This window comes from Porcisia hertigi, chromosome 35, assembly GCF_017918235.1.
Source record: "Porcisia hertigi strain C119 chromosome 35, whole genome shotgun sequence".
NCBI classification, from domain to species: Eukaryota; Euglenozoa; class Kinetoplastea; order Trypanosomatida; family Trypanosomatidae; genus Porcisia; species Porcisia hertigi.
In genome coordinates, this window is record NC_090594.1 from 1,270,465 (window position 1) to 1,289,035 (window position 18,571).

Here is an 18,571-nt window from a genome sequence, read left to right on the forward strand (position 1 = left end):
ATCTGGGTCGGATGCAGAGCAAGTAGAACGGGGTAAGACGAGGAAGCGTAAATGCTGTGGTAGGGGGGGGGACGAGGAAGGGGTGAGCCTGTATTGCAGTGAAAGCAGAACAGAAAAATGAGAGGAAGAAGCTGAGAAAAAAAAAAACGAAACCAGTAAGGAGGGGGAGGGGGAAAAGGAACGGGCACGTATGGGAGACGTGTGTGTGTGTGTGTGATAACGGTGATATTGCATGCTAGTGAGCTGCACTTGTACCAATCTTTTTCTGTCTTGGCACACATCCAACAACGGAAGCGTTGACGATGATAATCGGTAAGAAATACCCCGCCCAAAAACACGAGTCGCTCAGACCCCTACCTTTCTTCGAGCAACAGAGAACCTTGGAGAAGAGAGAAAGCAACTCCCGGCGAGAACTCTAACCAATGACGGAAGGGAAAAAAACCAAAATATTTTTGTGTAATGTAACACAAAAAAAAAAAGAAAGAGCGGAAGCGCGTTCCTCGAAATGTCAACGCTACCTTCACCGATATACGTCGCAGAAATAAAGAGAGCAACACACTCACAGAGGGAGAAAAGAAAGAAACTCTGACGCTTGCTAACGAAGCGATACACCAAAGAAACAGAGAGCTATTTTGGTGAAGACAAACACCACACATATACACACACAAAAAAAACACGAAGATTCCGCAATTGTCAAAAACGAGCGTTCAACTCAACCCCGTTCTTCTCCCTTTCCTTCCCCTCCACTGTTTCAGGCTTTTTTTGCGAAGGAGACCTCCCCCTGTCGAGCCCGTCAGATTTGAAATGTGCTCTCCCCTTTTAGCGACCTCGTTTTCGTGCTGGTGGTCTTTGTCACGTGACAAAAAAAACAACGGCTCTGGCTTGTCCTTTGACGGGCCTTGTTGTCTCTCTGTTGTTACACACCAGTAGACCCGACACCAGAGCCGGGCGGGCTCGTTAATTTATATCTCGGCCTCGCTGTTCTCGAGGAGAGAACTTGGCGAACAGAAGCACAAAACAAAAAAAAACACCAGGCCTGGATAATACACACTTATCACACAAACCAGGAAAAGGGCAAGAAAAAAAAGCGGCTGAACAGCGTACCACACCGATAAAAAAAAAATTGAAACGCGAAATGTGTTGCCGAAAAAAAAAGAGAGAGAATACTCACAGACAAGAAATCATGACAGACGTGGCAGGAAGGAGAGAGACCGCGGTGAGCACAGGGGCAAAGGGGAGAGGCGAAAAGGAATTCGAAAAATTAATCTTGCTTGCCCCAGCGTAGGCCGAGGGAGTGGCGAAGGACCAAACGGAGACGCCAAGACGAAGTCACACACGGAGAAAAAAAGAGAACAGACAGATATGCACAGGAGGAGGTTCAACGATGAAAGAGAAAGGCAGTCACGTAAGAAGGAGTGGGGGAAAAAAAAGAGGAGAGGGGAGGAGACACAATGAAATCACGGAGCGGCAAGTGGAGGTGCGTGCCCGGCACCAAAAGATAGAAGAAAAAAAAAACACCGAAGACTATGGATAGAAAGGGGAGAGAGAGGGGAGGGAGAAAATCAAAAAATGAATAACTTTACACCTGAGAAAAAAAATCGAACGTTGAATCTGCGAAGGAAAGCGATATAGCGGGGAGATGGAGAACAAGAAAAAGAGAGCATGAAAAACGCACGGAGAAAGCACACGAGGAGGTAGATGAATGAATGGAAGTGACAGGCGACAGAAAAAAAAAAACGACATTGAAGTGCGGGCACATAAAGTGAGATTTCTTTCAGGTGGTTCGAAAAATATTGAGGAGAAAAAATGGTCATGAAAAGAATAAGAGAGTACCAGTGCAGGAAAAAAAGGGAGCCTTCTGGAGTCGCTCTGTCTCTTCCCCTTTTTCTTGTTTGTGGTATGTCTGTGTTTGTGAAAGAGGGAGGAGAACGAGAAAGGGAGGTGGAAGGGGGTGCTCGGGTTTGAAGCGCTGAAGAAAAAAAAGGTGAAAACAAAAGCGGAGAGATCGAGAGAGCCCTGTTTGTTGTTGCTCTCTGGTGTGTGTGTGTGAGTGTGTGTGTGTGTGGCACATCAACATGCACGAGAGTACCGGATGCGTGGTACCAGAAGATCTCAAATAATTTACGCGTCGAAATCGAAAGAGAAACGAAAGAGAGAGACCGAGAGCAGGCACCCTCACAGAGTACGAGAAGAAGTCGAGCAGAGGCTGTGAGAAGAGCCGCTCGACAGCAAATAAAAATGTGCGTTCACAAGAAGTGAGCGGCAAAAAAAAAGAGGAGGCTACAGAACAACGTGCAACTGTAGGTGCCTGTTTTTTTGCTCTTACGGCTGACAACTGGAATGCAGCACACCAGCGGCGCCTGATTGCGCCCTGTGCTGACACACACAGACACACGCGCGCACACGTTAAGGGCGCCTAGACTGGAGGGAAACTTCGGTGGGGAATCGAGCGAAAAAAAATGAAAAGAGACGCAACACCGCTATTGAGACCTTTGACCTTGCACGAAGGCACACCTGCGGTTTTTTTCTATATGAAACCCTCCTTTGGAGTGAAGCCCGCCTCGCTGTCACGTGTGCAGGCCTGGCCTCCAAGTCGTTGTTTTCTCTGATTATTTCTTGACCTTTGAATGCTTTGTGTGAGCTCAAATGTTCAACCTAACGCGTTGCTTCTTGATCTCGTTGGATACTAGTGAAGAGCTACAACACGCGTTAGAGTCGGGAGGGTGTGAGATCGCCAAGATATAACCGGCCGCGCCCGGATCAATTTGAAAAAAAAAACTGAAGGGAGGGGGCTTGGAGGCCGGCGCCGCCAGACGTCACGTGAACACCTGACAGGTACACCCGCACAGCATGCCGAAGAGAAACGACAAAAAAAAAGAGGCAGGAGTCAAGAGGGCGGACTCAGTACAAATTGTGGTGCACAAATGAGTGCATAGCGCATGTACGGTGTAAATGCGGGTAACACGGCCACCGCTATGGCGAGGCGGCCTGCCCACCCCACCCCTCACCCTATAGTACTACGTTCTTTGCTTAGCCCTTGAGACTAAGAAGCTGTGGCAGACCACGAAAAAAAAAAAACGAAGACGGGGGAGATGGAGCAGCAGCAGACCTTGCACGATAACGTGCGCTGACACACTATGACGCAAACAACTCTTTGAAAGGGAAGCAGAGGTCTGGTCTATCAACAACACCCCACTTGAGCGAGGTCACTGCTCGCACCTCTCTTTATTTTTGCCCTCGTGTGCTCTTCGCCATGAATGAGCGTATAAAAGATGGAGTCGCCAACCAGCCTACGCAAGCTGCAAGTGCATATACCCAAAACAGTTCCGTCCATATAGCACAAGCAGTTGCCCAGCACCTGTGGGCATTTTCGTGCGCACGCGTCCCTGCATCACACCTGTAAAACAAAAAGGAGCTCGAAGAGGATCAGAGACACCGATACCTTCACAATCAATATACCACCGTCATTGGGCGCACGAGAAAAATAGAAAGACTTCAAAGAAGACTCTAATGAATCCCGCTCGGGTTGGGCGAGGCGACTACAGCAGACATAGAAGCATGGCCACTTGGCATGATCCCTACTTCTCCCCTCCCACAGTACTCACTTGGGGCAGAGAGAGGGCCGTTCCACCGTACTCAACCACACCACCACCCCGTTTTTGAGTGGATAATTCGATTGATCCTGTCTTGGAGAAGATCGGGCAGAGAAGTGCGCGTCATACTGCATCCCCCCCTCCACCTTAATGTCTCTCCTCACTCGCGCTGCCCTTCTACCTCAAAGGTTTTTTTTTTGCGCTTGGCTTCTCGGTTGGCGAGCCCACATTCACCGCACCCAGTGGGAGAGGGGGAGAAAAAAAGAGGGAGCAGGGAGGAAAAGAATGAAAAACGGGCGGATATGGTGCCAGCTGACGCGAGGGACCGCAGCCCTTGTACGAGATGCAGGTTTCACAAAGCCGAAAAAATATATATGTACTACTTGGCATCAGTACTTGCCGGGTCACTGGGCGCCATGATTTGCTCAAGCAGCCACTCCTCTTCGTCAGAGTCCATGCCGTCGTCGTGGTTCAAGAATAGATCCCCGTTTCCATCCTTGGTGCCGATGTCCCCGCTATCGTCACCATCACCGAAACACCGTTGCACATCGGGATTGAGAGCATCCGTCTCTAGCAGAAATTCTTCTATGTGCACAAGCTGCTCTGGGGTGAGCTCCTGCACCATCTTCTGTGCAGCACGCATCGCACGCGCGCCTTGGTCTTTGTGCTCGTGTTCATGCAGCAGGTACTCGTCGCTCAGTTTATCGGAGTAGATATCCTGGATATCGGGCGGCATCATGTCCATAAGCATGCCGACCTCGTCCCCCTGCATTTGCTGAAGGCAGCACATCCAAACCTTCGAGAAGTGCTGCCGAAGACTGTTTGCTTCGTTCACACGAATATCATCATTGCCCTCACCCGCCGCATTGCTGGCATCGAGTGGCGCTGGTACTGAAAGCGTGACAGAGGCTGGGATGTCCGGAGAGCGCATGTAAGATGGTACAAAGGGCGCCGCTTCTGCAGAAAAGCGATGCGGGGGCGGTGGTGATGGTGGTGGTGCTGGCGATTGGGGAGACGAGGCAGACGTCATTGATGAGGGGTCCTTCACCTTTACTGCTGGTTGCGTTGCCGAGGAGGCGCTGGTGGATGAGTACATGTCGCCTAGCAGGGGGAGGGGAGCACAAGAGCTGAAAGGTGGCGCGTCGATTTTGTCGTCCTGGTAGGCGTTCGATTTTCCGATCCACCGTTGGAAAAGAACGACGACGCTGGCACTTGAATGGCGCTTCACTGTTTTTGTGGTATGCTTGGTGTCTTCGGAAATGCTATTGACGAAGACAATTGTGTGGAGGACTGAAGACATGCATGAGGAAGGGGGGGGGGTTACGAAGAGAAGTAGACAGAGAGAGACGGTGTGAGTGGTGTTACTAATACGTAAAGAAGGTAAAGCTAAGATCGTCGCAACAGTGCTGGAGGAAAGAAAAGCGCATGAGGCGCGATCCGCCCCAACCGGAGGGGAGAGGGGAGGGGGGGGGGCTACATTGTTCTCCCCCCGCCTCTTCTGCTTCATGTCTCGAATCTATATAGAAATATACAACCATTTATATATGCAAGTATGTAACGGAGCCCGTGGAGCCCTGCGGATGACCTTTTTTTTTCGTGTGTGTTTTTTCTTTTTTCTTTCTTTCCTGGGGGCAAATGGCGTATCTTATTTGCTTTTTTATTTTGTTTCGATGCTTTTTTTCCTTTTCCGTGTGGCGGATCCGCAAGCCATACACACACACACACACATCCCCTGAAAGAACATGTTTTTTGTGTGTGCGTGTGTGTGTGTGTGTATGACTGTGTTTCTTGCTCACACACTTCGCACTGGTTTTTTTATTTGCAAGCGAGAAGACTGTCATTCTGCCGGGAACAAAGATCGCTAGAGCGCAAAAAAAAAAAAACACGAGACACGTATACAGTAGAAACGCAAGCGAGACACACAAAGGCAGTGGAGCGGCGGTGACCATGACAATTACTTTCATCCGTCACATCTTTGACAAAACAAAAACGCAAGATGACATCAGAGAAAGGGGGGCCTCGCATGGATGCACCGTATGTGAATGGTTGTCGCCATTTTCAGGGGTTCGGGAGGGGGGGTGGTAGCGTTATTCGGTTTCGCCATCCTCGATGTTGCGCACACACACACACACACACCAATGCACACCCAAACTATTGCACACAAACTCCCGCCTTTAGGCAAGAAAAACAGATGAACACACGCACCACACGACGAAGTGGGGCAGGAGATGCGAAGGCGCAAGGGAAAAGGGGGAGGGGGTGCGGAAACGTGCAACAGTGACTACACGAGAAAAAAAAAGGAGGCCATGGGAATGAACCGATAAGAGCACAGCGCTGTTTGGATATTGAGCGAACCCTAGAACAGAGGCGCAGCAGCGCAACCCTTCACGATTACTTGAAGAGACAAAACATTGACAAATGTGCACCTTCACCTGGCCGGCTTCACCACCATCGTTGCCCCGAAATATATGCTGTCCTTCGGTTTTTATCGGCAACTCGATCTTCGCTGTCGAGTAACGCACCTTTCCTGCCTCCTCTACATATGGCGCTAGGAAATGGGTTTGAAAAGACGAGAGGACGCGGGTGACCCTGGGACAGAGGTGGTGAAATCAGGGAGGAGGATCGGCGAGGCCGAGGGGTGTGCTCTATCCAACAACACAAGAAGTGCACCATTTGGAAGAGTTACTGCAGTGCACCCCACACTTGGCGAGATCAAGCCAGAAGAGTCAACTGCAAGGATGAGGTCGACGTTCCCGTAGTCTTTGCACCTCCCCTCCCCCCCCTCCCCCCCGCCCTAGTGCGGTCAAGAGCGCTGTCTATCACTGCCTCATCTCACACACCACATCACACGCAGAAACAAAAACCTACATCCGGAACAGCGCAATCCCCACATTGCTGCTACATCAACTCTGCGAACGCCTGCTCCCACGCGATCCGCGGGGAAAGGCAAATATAAAACTCGGGGCGCTGATCATAAACGGCTTGAGTGTCACTATAACGACAAGAACTACCTCCGAGAAGATGCCTGTCAGGGACCCCCGGTAGTGCCACTGTTTGCCATTGAGGCATCCTCCGTCGACGTCGCCGGGGCCGCACTTCCGATGTTTTTTTTTGTCCTGTGCTCAGCCGCGCCGGGGCAGCTTGCGCGGCCGAGACCCCACTCTATCTGCACGCTCAAGAGCATGTCATCAGTGTCGGTGTGCGAGCCAACGCCGTGCACTAGAACGCCCTGGCGACCAGCGGTGATGGCCAGCCGTACGCTCTTGGGGAAAGCATACCAATGTACAGCCCCTCCTCTAAGCAACATAAGTGCCGGAGGCGTTCGCTGTCACGCCGCCGGGAGAAGCGCACTCCTGCCGACCATCGGGCCTCTCACCCGTGTACAAAAACAACGAGCAAAGACGCCGCCGCGATGTGGTGCCGCGCGAGCACATTGGGGAAGATAAGAGCGTGTACCGGCATCACCGATCATTTATGAGACAATTGCAGCATGAATGGTACGACGCGGCCGATGGATGCCTCGGCCCAGTGAGTCGGTTTGGCGTCGCCTCCACTACCAACGATTACAGAGACGACAACCCCGGCTTTGGGGCTATTCTCTGGGATGCGAGCCTGGATATATGAAAAATAAAAATAAAAGATGCTCCCTCTCCGTCATCCACCTCAAACGTCGTGTCAGCGAGAACCAAGGAAACGCTTCGGTACAACAAAACCGTACCAAGAGTCGATGGGGGAGGGAGGGGGGGGGGGGTCGACCGTCATGGGTCCATCCGTGAAAGTGTGTTTGCGGCGTGGCAAATTAAAAAATGTGACCAGACATCGCCCTGCGACCGCGCTCACGATTTCGTGATCTATTCCTCGGAGAGTCCACCCATAGCCGCTCACTGAGAAGAACGCTAGAGGCACAGCAGAGCTCATCTAGCACGTCGCGCTTCCCTACCTCTTTCTATCCCTCGGCATACCGGCGTGGCGCGACTGCACCGCCACCCTTCAGTGCTCTCCGCCGGCTCCTCCTCGGCTTCACCCGAGTTGCGCCCCTTGTTGATCATAGTGATTCCGTGCCTCGAACACTGCGCGGGAGCTCCGGTGGGGAAACAAATCCCTTCAGGGCCTTCACCAGGCTTTTCATATTCGGGATACGTTTGAGGAGGTGCAGGAGCAACAGCGGCAGGGGCAGGGGCAGGGGCAGGGGCATTGCCAGCGGTCGGGAAATCATTCCTAGTTTGATACGGCAGCGCACTGCTGGGCCGACCGTGTTCGTGGTGGCGGCGGCGATTTCCGCGCGCCTGTGTTGGGGGAAGTGAAGAGGTGGCTCCGAGGTCATCGTGTCCAGCGACAGCCCTTGTCGACCGACCATTGGTGGTGGGGGCACATCGGATTGCTGCAAGACGTGGGCGAACGGCCGCAACGGGATTTTGTGGGAGGGACGACAGACGGCTATTGACGCAAGGATAGTCAGCAGTACCCCTGGCGCCGCAGGACTGCATGCGACGACTGACCAAGCTTACCGGTACATCCGCGCTGTCGTCGTCCACGTCATCGCCCTCCTCGCGTAAACTGTCTCTTCTGTCCTTGACGCTATTATCTTGCCCAGTGCCGCTAGTGCCCTCCGTGACGAGATGCTGCCTCTCCAGGCTGAGCATAATGGGGTCATTCGGCTCCAGATCGGTGCCCTCCACGAGCCAGCTCACCCCTGCCGACTTGTCAAGGTGATACACGTGGTTGCCCACACCAAAACGCCGCATAATTACAAACGACAAAAAATCCGCCTCGTAAACAAGGCGAGCAGGATAAAAGTGAGAGACGACGGCGCTGATCGCGTCGCCGTGGGTGACGAGAACAACGTCACGCGATGGCCTATCTCTGAGGTTCGTTGATATGCTGCCTTCAAACCCCGTCAGCCCCCTTGATATCACCTTGCGCGGTGGCAAGCGGGAAGGGTTGCGGATCGTGACCGCCTCTTGGACAAGAGTAGCTGAGGTTGGGGGTTGGTCCCCACTACTAATAAACCCACCGGTGAGGTGGCTGCTCCCGGCCAAATACCCGCCGTAGACGTCGCCGATCCTCAGAAAGTTGGCCACGTACCGCTCCGTCGCCATTTCGATGGATTCCCCCCAGAGGGGAAGCCTGCCCACGACGATCTTCATCGGTGGCGCCTGGAGCTGCGGCGCACGTGAAGTGTTGATGCGGCTCGGGCCAAAAACTTCGCACATGGTGTTGTCGATCACCATCGCCTGCGCCGCCCCCACGCCGTGGTGCTGCAAAGCCTCCGCCGTTTGTAGCGTTCGCAGAAACGGTGAAACAACAAGCACCGCAGAGCGAGCGGCGTCGTTGCCGAGGAGGTGAATGAGACGGGCTGCGACAGCCTTTACAGCAGCCACGCCAGCTTCTGTCAAAGGAGGGTTTGACTCGACGGGCGCGTTAGGTGCGTTGTCGCGCCGCTCACCGTGACGCAAAACCACAACACGCTGCGAAGGGTACGAAGGAGCACAAGGGAAGTCGGTTGACATGTTTAATAAGGCAAGAGAGCCCGCCACGCGTGCAGGTGTAAATCACTGTGGAACAGTGAATAGGCCACACATGCGCCTATGCACGCCGAAGCTCGTGCACGCACACACCCTTCGCAGGCGCGGACTACGTTCGTGGCTGTCTCTCTGTTTCTCCTGTTTGGTTCCTGGTGTGTGATGAAGTAACCCAACTCGAAGCCCACGCGCGTAATACAATGCAAGAACAGGGTGAAATAAATAACAGTGAAGCCAAGTAATTGGGAGGGAGAGAGAGAGAGACGGAGGTACGTGGGCTTTCCGATGCGCACAGTGCAGTTTTGTTTTCAACAAGGAAGAGAGCACCCCGCTCCTGCCGAAATACTCCTTTTTTCTCCAACGAGAAGGCGGCCTCTGAGTGCGTCTCTGCCTGTCTGTCTTTTGGGTGCACCTCTCCCCCTTCCCCTCCTCATAGGCCTGCGTAAGAGAGAGAGAGATGTAGACTTCTCAGGTGGGTGTGGATATATGAAGACACACCAAAGAGATGCATGCGTGATTTATCCGTGAAGGGTGGGGGCAAAAACCACACACACACAATCAGTTAGGGGAGAGGGGGGGGGGGGCAACGGTGTTAACAGAGAAGGAGCCGCAGATGTGATCAGAGACAAAGCGGAGGTGAGAGGAGAAGCAAGTGAATGGAACGAACATGCCGTTGGAGTTGAGGAAAACAGGGACGAGAGAATACGCGGGGTCGTGTGCGTGTCTGTAAATGTGGTATCACACTGGCGCGCACGTGCGTTTTTTTTTACTGCAGTGTGCCATCATCGCTACGGGGAAAACGCCGCAGGGTGGGGAAGGAGAATAATGAAAGAGAAACGACAACCATGAAAGAGCACTAAGGAGTGGATTCAGTGGTGTCCCATATATACCCTCCCTTCGAGCAGTATTGGAGTACAGCTACTCATCATCGGCGCAAATACCAGACAGCATCGAGCCTCTTTTGCCGTGCGTGGATACCGTGGGGATTCCCCCCAAAAAGTCTCATGACCGTCTGCGTGTCAAGTGTGAGGCTACTTTGTCGTTGGCTAATGCTGGCGTTTCTCGCTTGTGTTCCTTCCGTGTGGGAATATGTGTGTGTGTGTGCATCCCTGGGTGCATGCTGTTGCCCCCACGTTGCGAGCAGTGGACGCTCCCCGCCTCCTCGGTAACCGGGAAATATTTGCTCAAGGCAAAAATAAAAAAAAATGAGACCACCACTCGCATGTTCCGAAAGCGCAGTTATCCCATGAATGCTTACATACAGAGTTGAGCAGACGCGTGGCTCCGTCTTGTTGTGCTCGCAGTTTCTTTGCACATTTCTATTTTTGAAATTCGGTGGTCACACGCAACCGTTTTTTGCGACGTGCACAAGAGAACAACAACAACAAAACGGCGTGACAAGAGCCAACAACGACTGTCACAACAGAAGAAAAAACATGATTTGGTACAAGGGAGGCCAGCAACGGGAAACTCATGCACGCACACAGAGGGAAGAGGGAAGAGGGAGTTTTACAAGACAAACATTTTTGAAAAAAAAAGGGAAAAAAAAAAGAGAGCAAACCCAAAACACAGACACACAGAGATGCACTACAAAAAAAAAAGAGTAGTGTTTCTTTTTGAACCTATTTTGACACGACACTCAAAGTCGTATGTACCGTGCATCTCTTCTTGTATACGCGTTCTATCAATCCCTGGAATGACCTGGGGGGAGACGGAGGAGAAAGGGAAGGGGGGGACGGAGGGGAAGAAAAGCAAGGCTAGAGGCAGAGACCGTACGCGCATTCACCCCTACCCCCCCCCCCACACACACACACGTGTGCGTGCCTTTCCTGGAATTCCAAGGCAGAAGCGACAGAACAATTCACACCAGCAAAGACAATAGGCACGCTCAACTCCGCGAAAAGGGGGCACAAATGAAATCAGAGTGTCGCCATTTGTTGGCCTCCCTAATACGGTGGTGGCAGAGGCGGTGGGGGGAACACGTCCTCCGTGTCCTCACCACCTGGAACGTACGGGGGAGGAAGCGCGTAGGGCAGCAGCGACGGCGAAACATCTGCGTGCAAGAGACGCGTAGAGCGCGGAGCGGGGCGGTACTCTGGCGCAGGGCTAAGCGCATCCGAGTAGGACGGCGGCGGCGGCGGCGGCGGTGGCGGCGGCAAACCGGTGCTCTCACGAAAGCCCGTCAAATTAGGATAGTCACTGTAAATGGCGTCGATCTTTGGCGGTGGTGCGGGGCGGTACTCTGGTGAATTAACGCTGAGCTGGAATTGAGGGACGAACTCCTTAGCGGCGGCGTTCATTTGCGAGCTGCCTGGCGAAGACACAACACTGACCAGTTTGTCCTTGTCGAATACTGTCGCGGCAGGGACAGCTCCGGCGCAAGGCGCTCCTGGTGAAGTGTTCGGTGTCACCGCGGCTGCTGAAATGGTGTGAGCTCTCGCAGCGATCCCACCAGCCACGGCTGCGGCGCGGTTGGCCGAACCACCGAGGGAGCTGACATTGGGGACGGCCGCAGCAGCAGCATATGGCGTTTGCCCTGCTGGAGCGCCATACGCCGTTGTAAGGGGAACTGCAATCGGCCGCGCGGAAGCCGTCCCGAATACGTCGCTTGGCACCACAGCCGCAGCACCTTGGGCGGCGGCAGCGCCTTCGTTGCCGCTGCCGGGGCTCTTGACTTTGGCGTGCTGTGCCGCTCCGGTGCTGTCGCTAGTGGGAAAAGAGAGACCATTGGTCGGCAATACGCTCACGCAACACCCGTGGCCCGCCGTGCTTGCACCACCACCACCACCGCTTTCCGGCTTTGAGGAGCTGTCATTTGCGTCATGACCGTCACGTTCCGGCTTCACGAGATTGCCTCGGCGGCTGGGTGAGATGTAAGGGGGCGAAACCTGAACTCGCAGTGTGCATCCACGCGTGTTCTTGCCGTCCACATCTAGCGCCTTCCGCGTCGCGTCAAGGTTCGCAAACGTGATGAAGGCGCGTCGACGGCGCGTAGGCGCATTGTCCTCGACAAACGCCGACGAGACAATTGGAAGAGGTTCAAAGAATGACAACACCTCTGCGAGCGTCGCGCCTTTGTACAAGTTGTACACCACCACTGTGTTCAGAGTGTGCGGCAGGTAGATCCAGTGCTTCTTCACCTCGTCCCAGTGCTGATCACGAAGCTTGCGCAGTGCGGCATCCTCGAGCGAGGGCACCGAGACCAGTGGGGATACCGGACGGAGAATGAATGGCAGCAGATCACCTTCGTCATCCGAGTCCTCATCCTCGTATTTCTCCAGCAAATCAGATGCATCTTGGGAAGAAGGCATAATAATCACACCACCTTCATGCGGTCGCTGCTCGTCGTGGTAGCGCAGGTCGAACTCCGACCAACCACTAAACTCCTGGAACTCACGCAGTGCCTCTGTCGTGTCCCAGTCCTTGTGAAAGCGAATACCCACGAGATGGCTGTGGGTGGCGAGACTCAAGCCGTAATCGAGCAGCAGGTAAAAGCCTAATCCGTGCACATCATCGAACGAGCGGTCAGAAGAAAACTCGGAATAATCAATGAACCTCGACTCGAACTCATTACTGGCCCCAGCGGCAGCGACGGCGGTTGCGCCATCACTTGTCGTCGCTGTCACCGAAGAGTCTGATGGCAGCACAGGAGAGGCCGTGGGGACAATCCACCTCTTTGCCTTCACTGCGGGCTCCACCTGCAGGCATTCCAGAATCTCTTTGACGTGAAGAGCACCAGGCAGATAGTCCGCGTATCGCAGCAGTGGCATAATGGCGGTGCCGCTTAGAACAGACTCCGCATCTCCATGCTCGCATTCCAGGCCAAACCGCGTGGCACAGAGTGACAGCAGTTTTCGGAACGTCTCTGTGAACACAGGAAAGTGGAGACGGAAGGGACGGCGAGTGCCTACTTCATTCACACACAGCACCACATCATACTCTATACCCAAAAGGAAGCGTAGCGAGGAAGGAACGCTCAAGGCCTTCAGCTCGAGGAAGTCGAGCCCGTACTGATTGAAGTCCTCCGTAGTTCTCATTTCGTGTTGTTCCTCTCGCTAACTGGGCAGCTCCTTCCTCTTTCGAGCTCGACTCTCAATTCTTTCCTGGCAAAAGCGTCGGCACCTGAGAGAGAGGGGGGAGGGGAGGGGGAAAAAAAGGGAGAGGAGGAAAGAGGGTCCCCGTGTGTGTGTGTGTGGCCTCAAAAATGAAATGGGAAAGATAAAAACACTCGCGTGTGTTGGAGACTCTGAGATGCACGTATCGAACGGAGAAGGGAGATCAACGGCGAAAACTGTGTGTTAGATAACAGTACGCAAAGCTAGAGACGGGGCAACCTCGGGAACCGTTTCTCGTGCCCTCTCGACACGGACCCTGCTTGTCAAGCGCAGCAGTCGATTGCGCTTCTCTGTAGAGGGGAGGAGGAGGGGGGGAGGGGGGGGGCGCAAGATTGTTAGCAGTGTCCAAACAGAGATGTGAAACTAGGTGACAGTGATGGTACTGCCTTGCAGCGTGTCGATACGGAAATAGGGAACAAAAAAAAACACAAAACACCAGCGCAAGCCACCACAAGTGTTAACCCTCTTCAGTCATAGCCTACTCAAATACTCGACAGCTTTCGCTTTCACTACGGTGATGAACTGCGTTGTTCTTTACTCCTCGCTTTGCGCAAGCACAACACACTACAGCACGTGTCGCGAACAAGAGGAAAGGAGAGAGGTCGCGGGGTGGGGAGGCCAACGTCTCTATTCGCGCCCTCTTTTTGTGTGTGTGTGTGTGTGTGTAAATACGGGAAAAGAGGGGGGCCGGAGGTAGATGAGAGCCTTATGATTAGAGTGTTTGACAGATTTGTTGAGACGTGTTGCCCCTTGACCTCCCTTTTTTTAGGGCAAAAAATAAATATATATATATATATATATATATGTATATGTGTGTGTATGTGTAAGCGTAATGTAATCTAACCAACTTTTGAGCACACATTACACATGATAAACCATTGGCATGGTCAAGAACAGTCATGAGAGTTGCAAAGAAGGGGAAAAGACAGAAGTTCAAATGGAGATAAAAGTGATGATGCGGCAGTTGAAGAGGAGACCAGCGCATCTGCAGAAGGGTGCGGTGCAGTACCGCGCCTGATGGTGCGGGGTGACGAACAAAAAGAGTACAGACTGTTTAACACCGACTTGTGACCCTCAGTTGGTGAACATGAATCGTCTCGTGAGAGAACCGCGCAGAAAAAAAAAAAGATGTTTCATTGGAAAACACATACACACACAGCGCGCGCATGCGAGTACGGTGGTGGCACAACAAGAGCCCCAGATTTGGGTGTCGTTTGTTTCTCAGCCGAGCCGGCATGTGCCTGTGGCTCTGGCAACTCAGGCGTAATAACGAAGGAAGGAGATGTGCAAACAAGATTTAAGATAAACAGAAACAGAACCGAAGTACAAGTCAGGAAGAGTTAGAGCCGGAAAGGGGGCCCTGCACGAACGACAGATATGATTGCGTAGGCAAGATCACACAGACACACACACACGCACACGCATCGATTGGGGTGTCTAAAAAAACGTAGTGTATTCACTTCACTTGACGCGAGCCAACACCGCTAGAAATTCCCCCACACAGAGAGAGAGAAAGAGAGAACCACGACCACCACCTGCCCTCATGATACCGGAATGCATGAATGTGACAACAACTCTACACCACTAAAATACACACACACAGGCAGACACAATTGAATCAAACAAAAACAAATTGAGCGACAGACCTCGGAGATGAAGCCGGAGAAAGGGGGGATGCAACCAAACTGAGACAACCAAACGTTGAGATGAGCGAACCCGTAAAAAAAAATGAGATACTTCTAGTTCCTCTCTCTTCGGTCTTCCTCCTCTGAGGGATGCACATGTGCGTACATGAGTACTGCATGCAGAAGATAAAAGTGGATAGCGATCCGAATGGGAAGTGGTATGACCGACCGAGGGAGTGTCAAAGAAGCGAGAAAAAAAAAGACTTGTGTGAAAAGAATGGCAGAGAGGGGGGGGGGAGGGCGCCATCTTTAAGGATTTGGGGGAGAGAGGGGGGGGGTCCTGAACAGCAGATCGAAGCTGTATGAGCAACCAAAACAGGACGTCGCCAAGATGCAACAAAATAGAGGTGTGTGGGCCCCACTATCATCTGAAAAAAAACCCCACCCTCGCCAGTTCGTTTCTATTCGGCTCGGTAAATGTCACCCCACACCGGTCTAGGATCGCAGGGCACTACAAATGCGCTTCAGCCGCCATGCGATCGTATTCGGCTCGCGCAAAGCGATCCCAATCTGTTTTCTCTGCGCGCAACCGCATCTGGTGTTCCCCAAAGGGGTCGCGGTGCTCAAACTGCAGGAATTTTGACGCATTGAAAATCATGTTAAAGAAATTGGCGGGGGTGGGGCACGAGCGGAGGTCCCCGAGGGTGATGCCACACTTGCGATCCTTAATGCGACCGAACCCAATCATATCCAGCATCTGGCACATTGTATCCTCGTACGCGATGTCCCCATCTGGCGAGTCGGAGAACTCGAGGAGTCGCTGCTGGTTTTCCTCAAAAAACTGCATCATCTCATAACCGCTCAAAACGCCGTCTTCGTCTGTGTCGAGTACCTTAAACCAGTAGAACACTGCCGGCTCCGAGTTCTTGTCCTCCTCCGATATGCAGAAATACAAGAAGTCCTCAAAATCGATCTTGCCAGGCACGCCGGACGATAACGGACGGCCGTAACCCTCCACCACGCGCTTGATAACGCCTGTCACGATTGCGCCCTGCCCGTAGTTGCACAAGTCCTCGAAGCCCAGGAGGAGATCACGATCGGTATCAAGCTCCCAGAACTTGCAGTACAGCACGTAGAAGTGCTCGTAGGAGAAGTAGTCGAGCACCTGGTTCACGTCCTTGGCGTCCAGCTCCATCATCTTCTCTGGCAGGTCGCTGCGGTCAAAGTCGCGCCAGTAGATGCGGCCACACTGCTGCCGCTCGAGCATGTACATTATACGCACTGACACGGTCTGGCAATAATACTCTTGAAACTCCGGCTGGCGGAGGAACTGAAGCCCTGGGTGAGCCGCGACGAGAAATTTGCTCAATGTCTCTAAATCTGATAAAGTGATAAATTCCTTTTGGGGGTGCGTGCAGATGAGCTCGTAAAGGCGACGGCTGATTGACAAGGGCGCGTAGACCCCGTTGTACACGGCTTGAATTTGTGCAGCGGTGAGGGTGTCCACGGTGGAGGCATCCACCCCACTACGAGTCGCGATGTCCTGGAAGAGCGCTTCCTTATACCAAATCGGTACCTTGAAGACCTTGGAACTAATGTCGCCGAACACCCACACTGTCTTTTTGACTGGGTCATTCTTTTCGAGAAGGCGCTGCAGCTCCCCTGCCTCCTCCGAGGCACTCTCAACCTGCAGCCCGAGAGACTCTTTCTTCGAATAAAAACGTGGGATATCATCTAAAGTTGCTCGCTTCAGGTTGGCAGGTGGCGTTACAGCAAAGCTACCGGCAGTGTGCACAAAGCGTATCGCGGAATCCCGAACCGAAGTACTCGGGTTAGCGCTCGCCTCCAAGGGAATGGCGAGGTCACCTGATACCATGACAGCGTTCAACGTGGCGTCAAGACGAGGGTGACCTAGCGAGTGGACGCCGTGTGGCGAGGTGCTGCCGGAGCCGGCATGTGGAAGTGGGACGCTAGGGTCTACAACCGGCTTTGGCTGCGGAGAGTTCGGAGTGACGACTGGCGAGCCGGCACGGTGAGGGTAATCGAGTTCGTCTACACCCCCGGGGAAGCGCGCCACAGCGCAGGGGGATATGGATAGCTGAAGTGGACTCGGTGTTCGGTCATCAGCCCCTAAGACGCCGAGGGATTTAGTGGACTTGTACGGGGAAGATGGCTGCGGTGACGGACAACGGTCAGCGACATCGTCATACGCGGCAAAGCTCGTGGAGGGCCCCGAGGTTGGGTCGCTGTATCGCGTGCCACTGCTGATGGCGTCCGCACCGGCGAGCCTCCCCTTCCTGTCTAATACTGCCGCCGCCGCTGGAGCGACAGTGAAGGTGATACCCTTGGGTTTGATCTCCGATTTCTGAGCCGCGGCTGACAGTACTAGCATGCGATTCAACAAATCACGAATACACTCGACACTTTCGTCCTCGGACAGCCAGTTAGCATACAGGTTGGCACATAGTGATTTGGCTGCCTGTGTGCCAAAAGTGTTTTTAACACTCATGGAACCTGCTCGTCCTAGACGCAGCCCTGTGTTTTTTAGCAGGGAAAAACAGCTTTGTCTTCCTTCTCCCAACCCTCCCTTCCTCGGTGTGTGCCTGTGACTGTGTGTAAATGGGCACTCACCTTCCTTTGTACTCTCTCTCTCGACAACGAGGAGTGAGGCGCTCTTCGCCTCTATCTTCTCGCCTGTTGCACTTACGGAGAAAAGAGGCAAGTGAGGTAGCGAAGCCGCGTACACCAAAATTGAACTCGGGAGTTATCCCCGAAAGAAAAAAGAGGGGTTACGGTGCAGAGGGGGAGAGTTGAACGTCTTCACAAACGCGCGCAAACCAGCCTAGACCGCACTCTCGGTATATAGCAGAACCACTACGCACCCAGTCGCACCAGAAACAGCAAACGAGTTTTTCGCTAAGTACTGTCAATAGAAAGATCGAGCCAAATGAGAAGGTACACGAGAGAAAGAAAGGGGGGAGGAGGAGGCACAACTAGAAAAAGCGAAAGGAGGAGAAAAAGACTCTATAGTAGTCGAGGAAATGAGGACCAAACATCAAAACCCCGAGAGAATCCCAAAAGTGTGCGCGTGTGGTGACGACAGGGAAAATTGTCGACGGCCGTTAGGGCAAGTAAAGGTACACCGGTCTGCAGCCCTAGGGATGTATAGTGAATGAAAAGGGAGGGAGAGAGGAGGAGAAAAAAAAGGGGGAGCGAATACGTACGTCGACAATGTTGTTTCCTCCTACGCGCGATCAAGAGACAGACAAAGTGATGAGATGGGGTTGAAGAAGAATATACATATATATATATATATATATATATGTATATATATGTATGTATGGACTGCAAGACTTTGTTTGTAACAGAGTCAGGACCATCCAGACTGCGTCGGGCTGCAACCACAGCGATGACGAAACAAAAAAAAATTCTTCCGGCAGTAAACTCCAGGCACGTGGAAGAGGTGGAACCAATTCAAGGAACGAGAGGTGAGCCGATAAAGCTCATCAGAACAGCACCGTGCACGTGCATTCGAGCGTGTGTGTGTGTGTGTGTAAGGGGGGGGCAGGGAGGCCAGGTCGAAGGGAAGGGGGAAAGAAGAATAGAGAGCGTATCCACGCGTAAGCAGGGTGGACCAAGGCAACGAAAAGCTGTCGACCTGCAGTCGTTTGAGGGGGCGCGAGCGCGCGATCTCACCTCGAGGAGAAAAGGGAGAA

General features: G+C 53.0%; 4 protein-coding genes across 4 annotated transcripts; all 4 read right to left on the reverse strand.

Annotated features, from left to right (window-relative positions):
• Positions 1-3,972: 3,972 nt before the first annotated feature.
• JKF63_01319 (uncharacterized protein) lies at positions 3,973-4,623 on the reverse strand (the record flags this gene model as incomplete). The annotated part of the gene is made up of 1 exon (XM_067897366.1): positions 3,973-4,623. The coding sequence occupies one exon, from the start codon at positions 4,621-4,623 to the stop codon at positions 3,973-3,975; it is 651 nt and encodes a 216-aa protein (XP_067753523.1).
• A 2,884-nt stretch (positions 4,624-7,507) lies between these two features.
• Positions 7,508-9,103, reverse strand: JKF63_01320 (uncharacterized protein; the record flags this gene model as incomplete). The annotated part of the gene is made up of 1 exon (XM_067897367.1): positions 7,508-9,103. The coding sequence occupies one exon, from the start codon at positions 9,101-9,103 to the stop codon at positions 7,508-7,510; it is 1,596 nt and encodes a 531-aa protein (XP_067753524.1).
• Positions 9,104-11,061: 1,958 nt separating this feature from the next.
• Positions 11,062-13,152, reverse strand: JKF63_01321 (uncharacterized protein; the record flags this gene model as incomplete). The annotated part of the gene is made up of 1 exon (XM_067897368.1): positions 11,062-13,152. The coding sequence occupies one exon, from the start codon at positions 13,150-13,152 to the stop codon at positions 11,062-11,064; it is 2,091 nt and encodes a 696-aa protein (XP_067753525.1).
• A 2,214-nt stretch (positions 13,153-15,366) lies between these two features.
• Positions 15,367-17,364, reverse strand: JKF63_01322 (uncharacterized protein; the record flags this gene model as incomplete). Its single annotated transcript, XM_067897369.1, has 1 exon — positions 15,367-17,364. One exon carries the CDS (start codon positions 17,362-17,364, stop codon positions 15,367-15,369), a length of 1,998 nt encoding a protein of 665 aa, XP_067753526.1.
• Between the last annotated feature and the right edge of the window lie 1,207 nt (positions 17,365-18,571).